General features: G+C 59.7%; 1 protein-coding gene across 1 annotated transcript; it reads left to right on the top strand.

Moving 5' to 3' along the window:
• Nucleotides 1–309: 309 nt before the first annotated feature.
• NHERF1 (NHERF family PDZ scaffold protein 1) lies at nucleotides 310–9,294 on the top strand (the record flags this gene model as incomplete). Its single annotated transcript, XM_082293865.1, has 6 exons — nucleotides 310–702; nucleotides 6,717–6,878; nucleotides 7,639–7,792; nucleotides 8,341–8,381; nucleotides 8,914–9,012; nucleotides 9,142–9,294. The coding sequence occupies 6 exons, from the start codon at nucleotides 310–312 to the stop codon at nucleotides 9,292–9,294; spliced, it is 1,002 nt and encodes a 333-aa protein (XP_082149991.1).
• Nucleotides 9,295–9,589: the final 295 nt, after the last annotated feature.

The following is a 9,589-nucleotide window of genomic DNA, read 5'->3' as shown; positions in this document are numbered from 1 at the left end:
GGCGGCGGTCCAGTCCCGCCGCGGGCACCGGGACCCGGCGGCGGCGCGCCCGGGACGCCCCACCGGGGCGAGAACACGTTTGCATGCCCACCACGCAAATTTGCATAACCACACCCCCAATATTTGCATGACCACGCCCCACCGCTGTCCTTATTTGGCCAGCATCGTCCCGTGCCGCTCCCCCATTGGCGGCCGCTCGCCCCGCGCCCCGCCCCCCTATATAAGGCGTGCTGCGGGCCCAGCCCCGCGCAGTGCGCTGAGCGCGAGTGGCGGGACGGGCCCGTCGCTGCTCCCGCCGCTCCCCCCGCCATGAGCAGCGGCACGGGCCCCGCCGCCCGGCTCTGCCGCCTGGAGCGCGGCCCGGATGGGTACGGCTTCCACCTGCACGGCGAGAAGGGCAAGCCGGGCCAGTTCATCCGGCTGGTGGAGGCGGGCTCGCCGGCCGAGCGCTCTGGGCTGCGCGCTGGGGACCGGCTGCTGGAGGTGGACGGCGAGAACGTGGAGCGGGAGAGCCATCAGCAGGTGGTGGAGCGGATCCGCGCCGCCGCCGGCGCTGTCAGCCTCCTCGTCGTAGACTCGACGGCCGAGGATCAGCTGCCGAACCGGGGCGCGGCGGGTGCCGACCAGCCGGTGGTCGGCGGGCAGGCGGCCCCGGTGCCGGCGGAACCCGCGGCGCGGGAGCCCAGCGGCGGTGACCAGCGGGTAAATGAGCGGCCGGGGGGGACTGGGGCTCCGAAGTTTTCGGGGCAGAGGGTGTTGTCCGAGGAGGAGGGGTCGCGACCGGCCGCGGTCATCGCCTTCCAGGCAAGCGAGCGGAGCCGTGGCCGCCGCGGCTGTCCTGGGCGTCCTGTGTGGTTTCGGTCTCTATTCTTTCTTTCTTTCTTTCTTTCTTTTTTTGCCTTTGCTTTAAAGGCGGCTTCCCAGAAGCCCCGGGTCCTGCCGCGCCCGGCTGCTTTGCCTTTTTAATTTTATATAATTTTTCTTCCTTTTTTTTTTCTTTTTTTTTGCTTTATGCTCCTGTCTCCCAGCCGTGTCAGCGACGGGCGGGGCAGGCGGGCACACCGGGCTGGTTGGACCCATAACTGGGCCCGTTGAGCCCGGGAGCCCTTCGGCCCATCCTTGTGCTGCAGGGCCGGTAAAACGGGGTGAGAAAAGCAACAGGGCGAGCTTTGACGTGCAGCTGAGCCCAGGGCTGGGCCAAGCTTGGGCGGCTGGCACTAACCCACCTCAAGATACAACAAAAAATCCGTGGCAGAGGGTGTTTATTGGGGCTGAGTCTGCAGGTATTGGTGGCAGGGGCACGCTCCTGCTTTGAGTATGTCCAGTCTCTGCTGTGGAGCGGAGATAGCAGAGCCCTTCCCGGGCTGGGGGCTTGATCCTGGCAGTCAGTCCCCACAGACCCTTCCTAACTCAGGAATGTCAGCCTTAGCACGCGTGGGAGTGAGCAGTTGCTCAAACAAAGTGATGTAGAAAGGTGAGGAATTGAGAAACAGCTGACCTTTTGTGCCCCAATCGGTTTCTAAGAGACGCTCTGGGCTCCGGGAGATAATACTGCTTTTTATTTACCCAGCAAAGACTTATTTGTTGTTACAACAGACATGTGGATGGCTTCCTGGGCAGCAGCCTCTTGGTGTCCCCAGTGTGAGGAACCTTCTGGGGAAATTTTATGACCTGTTCCCAGAGACGTTGGTGCAGTGGAACTTTCCCAGTGTGGATGCTGAGGCCTAGGAAGACCTTGGTGCTCGACTGAGCTGTTGTCACATAGGGTTTTGCTGAGGATTAGGTGGTTTTGAGCTGTGCCTCCTGTTGGACTTTAACCTTGTGCTTGTTCCCCTGGTTGGGCTGATGCACTGCAGGCACAGCTCTCATCCCTGCCTGACTAAAGCATCACTCCAGCACCTCCTTGATGGGCTTATTTGGGTGGAAACAGCCAGGCTCTATCCCTCTGCTGTCTTTCTTGCTCACTGTTCCCTGTATTATCCCACATCCCTCGGGTTTGGCCCCATGCCGGGCTCCGGTGCTGCCCCACATAGGGAGAACATGCCTGCTCTCCCTCAGGGCTAGCGAGACCTTCTGTGCTCTGCTTTCTGCTCCCAGACCTCTCCATCAGCTGGGGAAAATAAAAGGGATGTCGTTAATGCAGCTCAGCTGAGTCCCCGGCCAGGCTTGGGGGGTTGAGGACGTGCAGTCCTCAAAGAGGATGGAGCCCTTAGATGCTGTGGGACAGCTGCCTGCTCGCTGCTATGGAAAGAGCTTAGGAAGATGAGAAGAGATGCCCTGCAAGATTTTGGGAGACAGCCCCAGATGAAGATACCTCATGGGGTTTGGGGGACAGTCTTAGCTGAAGATTCCCCACAGTCTTGGGGAGCAGGCTCAGGGCACAGTTACTCAGGCGCAGTTACTACTGGCGGTTTCTCTCCTCACTAGAGCAGGAAGCAGGTGACATGGGGTGACATCGCCACAAGGCCCCAGACGGTTTCTCAACAGGTAGCAGCAGGAAATCTTGCGGTTAGGGGCAGGGCCCAGTGGAAAAGGCAAGTGGGTTTGGAGACATCGCCCCGGCCAGGCACCCACAAGCAGGGTGGGAAGACGCCGGGTGGGATGCCAAGCCAAGCCGGAGCAGGGAGAAAGGGATTTCTCTTCAGTGAGGCAGGAACATGCTAGTGGCCTGTTCTCTGGCCACTGGCAGGCAGCTGGTGCCAGCTGCCCCATCCCCCTGCAGCCCCATCCCGTCACTTGGGATTCCCTGGGATCACAGGGGAAGCGGGAGATTTGTACACGTCAGAGTCCTGTTTGCTTTATTGGGCTGGACTTGCCTTTATTTGTTTAATGAGCCTGGAGATGCTTAAGAGCTGGGAGAGCTGCTTGTGGTGAGCAATGTTTAGTGTGTCCCACCTTCCAGCAGAATCCATTGTCTCTCCGAAGTCTGCTGGGTCCTGCATGATTGGGACTGCCAGGCGCTCGGACACCCCCACAGATCCCTGAGGCAGTTGTGGGAGACTCGTCATGGGCTCATTTTTCATTCCTATCAAACCTGGAGTGTGCAAATCCCCCTGATGCTGCAGTGGAGGTTTTGAGCCTCCCCTGGGGAGCTGATCCGTGTCTGCAGTGCTGAGCCAGCATGGTGATAGTTTCACATCCCTGAGGTCAGCCCCATTTCCTGGGGCCTGTGCTGTGTCCCCCCACCAAGAGCTGTGATAGTTTGTCTCCTGTTTCCGGAGGCTTCAGCTGCTCGGGAGTGTCTTGAGAAAGTTTCATGCAAACCACACAGTGTTCCCAGGGCAGCACTGGGTGCTGCCAGTGCAGCACCCTGGTAGCAGGGCAAGGCATTTGCTACCAGCCCCGGGCTTCCCTCTTGCAAATTTAGTGTTAAATTAGAGCCCTCCCTGCCAGCGAGGCTCATCCCTTCTTGTAAAACCTGGGTGAGCCTCCCAGGGCTGGGTTTCAGAGTGTAACAGGGAGCAGTTCCCCCGGCATTGGGAGCATTGCACAGCTACTGGGGTAGCTGGTGGTTAATTAGGAAATGAATTAAATTTCCTCTCAAGGCAGCTGCATGAAAAGCAGCTCCAGTCAAACAGGACGTGACAGGGATGCTGCAAGGAGGCTGCTTTGCATCCCCTTTGTATGAAGCCCGAATGTGTGCGCCAGATTTTGGGACCCGTGTGAATTTGCTGGCCCAGGCATCCTCAGAGTTGTTCTGTTTCTCTTTGAGTAACCGGGAACGTTGCTGCCGCCAGCGGGCTTGATGCTGCTTGTAGGGCTGCAGGGAATTTCCTGGGACTTGAGGCTTCAAAAGCTGTCCTGAAATTGCTGTTGGGGGGCTGGGAAATGGGGAGTGAGTCCTGACATATTTTGCAGTTGGGGTCCCCACAATCCTGGGATTGCTGGTCCTGCCAGGTGGCTGAAGGTGCTGCAGAGGGAGAAGCATCTGGATGTGCCCCAAATCCTGTTCCAGAGTAGGAATAGCAGTGTGATGCTGCAGAACTCCTTATCCCAAGTGGGCATCTCTGCAGACAGAGGCGCCTCTGCCTTCCCTGGGTGTAGAGGAGAGGGGTGGCATGGGATGCCTATGCTGGGGGCTGGTTCCAGTTTCCCCCACTGCCCTCCCTGACAGAGGCTGTAATTGCTTGTAACAAGGCTCTGCTGGCTAATCCCTGTCCCAGTGTGGTGGGAGAGCTGCCGGCCCTGCAGGAGAGGATGTAGCAGCTTAGAGAAATTAGGGGCATTTCTGTTGCCCAGCTCCGTAGCCATGGGTCTTCTTGCATCCCAGGTGTTGGCCCCAAACCCTCTTGCCTCGTGTTGCTCAGCCCAAAGGGGACTTTGGGGCTGGAAGGATGCCATGCCATGGGGTGCTCGCCCCATGGATGGGCAAGATACAGCTGCTGGAGGATCGGATGCATTTGTTTTCGTTTCTGTGAGACAGAATGGTGGCTGCCCTCAGAGTTTCTGCGGTTTGAGGAGGGTGCAGGCAGCCTGGCACACCGGGCTGGTGGGGGGATGCTAGAAGGCTGGGTCATGGCTCAGCCGGGCTGCCCTGGCACTGAGCGCTGCTGCCTTGGCCAGCTGCCTTGGCGGGATCAGTGCCTCCCTCACTGCCATGACCTGTCCCCATGTCCTGAGACATCTGTCCACCCTGCAGGCCTTCCCATCCCCCCCAAAAATTCATGGCACCAGCATCTCAGGGAGCGCAGGCTGCCAGGGCTTTGTTGGTATGGGTGGGAGCGAAGCCCTCGCTCCTCCTCCTCCTCCTTGCCCGGGAGCACTGCCAGCACCGCTCGCTGGGTGCTCCCTCTGGCTTTGTCCTGAGCTATCGGCGTGGAGCAACCCCGCAGTGCTGCCAAGGGCACCGGGAGCGTGGGTGCTCCAGAGCCTGAACCCTTTGCTCAGGGTCGAGCCAGGGCAGGGACCCGGGGAGGTGCTGCCTTCCTCCAGGCTCCAGCAGCTCCTGCCTTTTGTCCTTATTTTGGGTATTGTCTGTCCCCACCATTGCTTGGGATTGTTGCCTGGGTGGAAGATGCTGTCACACCCTGTGAACCTGCTGCCACCTGGGCACAGGGGGAAATGCAGAGTAGGTGGGGCGAAGTCGAGGGGGGTCACAGTCCTCCACCCAGCCAGGGAATCCACAGCTGGGCTGTTGCACTGGGCATGTGAAGCTGAGACACGTGGAGAACGAGTCCTGCATGCCAGTGCTGAGGCATCTCGGGATCACCTTCACTCCTGGCAGATGTGCTGGGTGCTGCCTGCACCTCCCTTCCTGGGGTGTTGTCAAGTGGTGCTGGGGTGGCAGCCAGTCTTGACCATGAAGGAAGAGTTGTGCAAGAGGATGGGGCTTTATCAGGGCTTTATCAGGGCTTTATTGCAGCGTTGGGCTCAGCAATTGTAAATGCGTCACCCCGGCCTGTGTGGGACCCTGTGCCACATCAGTGTGTCAGATGTGGGGTGTCAGCACCCCAGGACCCAGGTTTTCCTGGCACTGGACAAAGGGGTTTTCATGGCAAGAAGCAAGGGTGCTGTGCAGGGGGTAATGAGCAGCCCAGTGCAGGTGTGGGAGGGCAAATTCCTGCAGTGCCTGTCCTCAGTGATGCTGTGGGTACAATCAGAGAAAAAATTATCTCGGATGAAAGATTCAGTACTAACCCCCTTGGTGAGGAATATTCCAGCAGCTTGAGCAAGGCTCAGCTGCTGGGAGAGCCCAACCAAAGCCCAGGTTCTGGTGGTCAAGGTGAGATTAAACCATTTTATATATAAATTGTAGAAGTGGTGTTGGGTGCTAGGGTCAGAGCAGTTCTGACAGTGCCACATGCAGGTGTCTGGTTTGTGTCACCTGGTTCCCTCTGATGCTTCCTGGACATCCCACTCCCCACTGGGTGAGCAAAGGCAGTTCCTGTGTGCCAGGCTCCCAGGGATGCTGCTGCTTCTTCCTGCTGCTCACCATGTGGGGAGCTTAAAGGGTGCCAGGTGGGCCAAGAGAGTGGCTGTGGCTGCCCCAGTGGGGTTCCCCAGCTCCAGGTACTGGTGGATCCACAGGTCAAGGTGAAACCAGGTGCAGATGAACTGGGTGTTGCCTCCTGGAGAGGTGAATGTCCCAGTCGTGCCGCCGCGGTGGAGCAGGTTTCTGTTTTGCAATCCTGGAAGGTCATGCCGGGGCATTGCAGCTGCTCCATGTGGATTCCAGCTGTCTGCCCGAGCCCTGTGTGCCCCTTCTGTGCTGAGAGTGGCCGTGGGGTGCTCTGGGTGGGGGAGCTCCCTGATCCTGTGGCTGGGTTTGCCAAGGAGAGGGGCTACAGTTGGCAAGGGGGTGGTGGAGGGGACTTGTGCCAGCACCTAAGACCTCTCCAGGAGCCAGAGCTTCCTGAGTGGGATGGGGTGGAGTGGGGGTGCTTTCCCAGCAGCCTGGGCTGTGTTTCCTCCTCCATCTTCATGGCAGTTGGAATCCTGATCCCAAAAGGAAGAGCATGGTCTGGGAACACACACATGATAACATGTTTCTTCAATGCTTCACTGCAATTAGTGTGCCCTGCACCTAATTAATTAATTAGAGCCCAGGATCATAGCATGTTTGGCACCGTGCATCCCATCTTGAGGTGTCAGTGCCCGCAGGTGGCCACCTGAGGATGGTGTCCTTGCCATTCCAGCAGCTGTCTGGGGTTCCTGGTGCTGTCCCTGGGTGTTGGGGGGTCCGGGAGAAGTTCACCCACAGATTGTTCCCATTGCAGGAGGAGCTGAGACCTCGGCTGTGCCACATGAAGAAGGGCCCCGATGGCTACGGCTTCAACCTGCACAGCGACAAGAGCCGCCCAGGGCAGTACGTGCGCGCCGTCGACCCCGGCTCGCCGGCTGAGGCAGCAGGGCTGGCCCCCCAGGACCGCATCATCGAGGTGTGCTGGGGTGGGGGCGGGTCTGAGGCGTCTCTCTGGAAAGCTTTGGCACTCCCTCACATCCTGGTGCCTGGGAGACAGCTGCCCTTGGCTGGGAAGGCGCAGTGTCCGGTGACTCACGGCACAGCCGCCCGACCTGCAGCAGCCTGCCAGTCCCCACCCAGGGGTGCAGCACTGTGGAGGGCTGGGCGTTAATTAGCTAGCTGGGGGTTAATTAGCGGTAGCACTGTCCCCTGTCCCCGGGATGCCCCTGGGGTGGGGGAGGCTAGGGACAAGGTTCATGATGGTCACCATTCTTGCTGTCAGGTGTGACCGGGGTGGGGATGAGCTCAGGTTTGTGCCAGGTGGGATGATGATCCATGAGGGCAAGGACCAAGTGAGCCCCAGCCTTGCTGCTCACCAGGGCGTGGGGCTGCTGCCTCTTCTGGGGTGAAGCTTTTGATGTTTTTGGAGACCATGGCATGGCATGAGGGCTTTGTGTCTTGCCCATATCCCATGCCAGCCCCGGGTCCATGCCCTGCTGGGAGTTCCCTGCCAGCTTTGCCCATTCCGTCCCATGCTAATCACTCAGAGGAAAATCTGCTTTTAATGAGGTTTTCCTGGCTTCACTGCTAATCCCTTCAAGGCTGCAAATGCCTGTGGGGGCTGTGAGGTGGCTGTGCTGGGATTGTCACTGGTACCAAGGCTGGTATCTGACCCCTCCATGGTGCTTCTGAGGGATGGATGTCCCCTGGCTCCAGTGGTGATGTGGTGCCTGCAGGTGAACGGTGTGTGCATGGAGGGCAAGCAGCACAGTGACGTGGTGGCAGCCATCAAGGCGAGTGGCGACGAGACCAGGCTGCTGGTGGTGGATGTCCTCACAGATGAGTTCTTCAAGAAGTGCAAGGTGGTGCCCTCGGAGCAGCACCTGACAGGTGGGCTGGGGGCTGTGCTGCTGGGAGGGGTTTGTGCCACCTCTGCTGGCTCTGTTACCTTCTCACCAAACCTAAGGGTGCTGAGCCCTGGGAGGGGGTCTTATCACCCTAGGGCCAAGCAGAGTCACCTGGCTTTGGCATCCCCCTGCCTGGCTGAGGGCCCCATGCTGGGCTGGTGAGGCTGATGTGGGCAGGTTTATGGCCCTGGGTTGCACTTTGGCAGGGTTTATGGCTCGGGGAGCAAACAGGCATCAGCTGCCCTTTGCTCTCCTCTGTGACCCCCTCCTTGCTGTCATGGTGGTCCCCAGGAGGATGGGGAGGGGGTCTCACTGAGCTCCATATCACGTCTGCCATCATGGGGATGTGTCTGGCAACATCTGCCTGTGCCACGGGGCTGGCTGCACCAGGTGGTTAAAAAATTCAGGACGTGGCCAGGAACTGGGCAGTGTTGTGTGAGCATTGGCCATGTACAGCCTTGGCTTGCCCTCCGTTGGCAAGGTGACAAAGCAAACACATCCTCATTGGGTGCCTGTGTCCTCATCCCACAGGTCCCTTGCCAGAGCCAGTTGCCAATGGTGATATGGGGAAGGTAAGAGCTTCATCTTGATTCTCATTCTATCTATGCCCATCTCCAGTCAGGGACCCTCCTGTTCATGTCCCCTCTGCCCATGGGTGGGTGATGCCACCAGACACTACAGTGGTCCTAGGCTGCCACAGAAGAGCTGGTGCCACTGGGAAGGGGACTGGGAACTGGTGCCCCCCAGGAGGGGGGATGCTCGTGGTGCTGAGTGTCACGGAGGTGGCTATGTTGCCTGTTTTCTTCCTCCCTTTTGCCTCCTGCTGCTCCAGGGCCAGGAGCCCTTGTGCTGCTGTAGGGAAGTAGCACCCAGCCCTGCAGCCACCCTTCTCCTCCTGCTCCCGCTAAAGCCAGGGCAGTCAGGCCGGGGTTTAATCCTTCCCCGCCCTGGATGGGCAGCGCTAGAGGTATTTATGTGTCTGGAGCTTGCAGGGGATTAAGTGAGGAGGATGGATTTCATGGCCCCCTGGGTGGGACTTGCAACCCTGGAGGCTGTTCTCAAGCCCCAGGGCTGGAGCTTACACTCCCTCCCTGCTCCCCCCAGGAAAACGGTGGAGAGCTGCGGTCCAGCTCGGTGTCCGAGAGCCCATCCAGCCCTGTGCCGCTGGCCGTGTCCCCCAGCTCCAGCGAGACCCACAGCGAGGTAGGGCTGGGAATGCTGGGGGGAGGCAGTGGCTGGAAAGTAGGATCTGGGCTGAGCCCCCACTGTGGGGCTGTCCAAGGGACACACAGTGGGGCTGACACTGCCTCTCACCCCCAACCCCACGCACAGGAGGGTGACAAACGCCATTCAGCATCCGGCTCCCTCCTGGACCTTGACATCCCGCTGGCCGTGGCCAAGGAGCGGGCGCACCAGAAGCGCACCAGCAAGAGGGCACCCCAGATGGACTGGAGCAAGAAAAATGAACTGTTCAGCAACCTGTGAATGCCCTGAGGCGGGGTGAGGGTCTTCTAGCCCCCCCCTGCCCCAGCCTCATACCCGCCTCTCCTGCGCTCCTCTCCTCCCTGCCATGGGCTCCCGGTGGGGATGTGGGGCTGCTCCCCACCACCCTGACCCAAGTGCCAGGGTTTGGTGGCCAGTGAGCATCCCTGCAGAGGGGTCCTGGGCCGGGGGTGCTGGGGGTGCCCCCTCCCAAAAGCTCATCCCCAGGGTGCTTCTCCAGCCCTGTCTTGAAGCCCTGCACACCCTGGTAGGCACAAGCAGGGGTTTGGGAGGGATC

Source organism: Coloeus monedula, assembly GCF_965178545.1.
Source record: "Coloeus monedula genome assembly, chromosome: 19".
In the NCBI taxonomy this organism is placed as follows: Eukaryota; Metazoa; Chordata; class Aves; order Passeriformes; family Corvidae; genus Coloeus; species Coloeus monedula.
The sequence above is the reverse complement of the archived record's forward strand: the minus strand, read 5'-3'. Positions and strand labels throughout refer to the sequence as shown.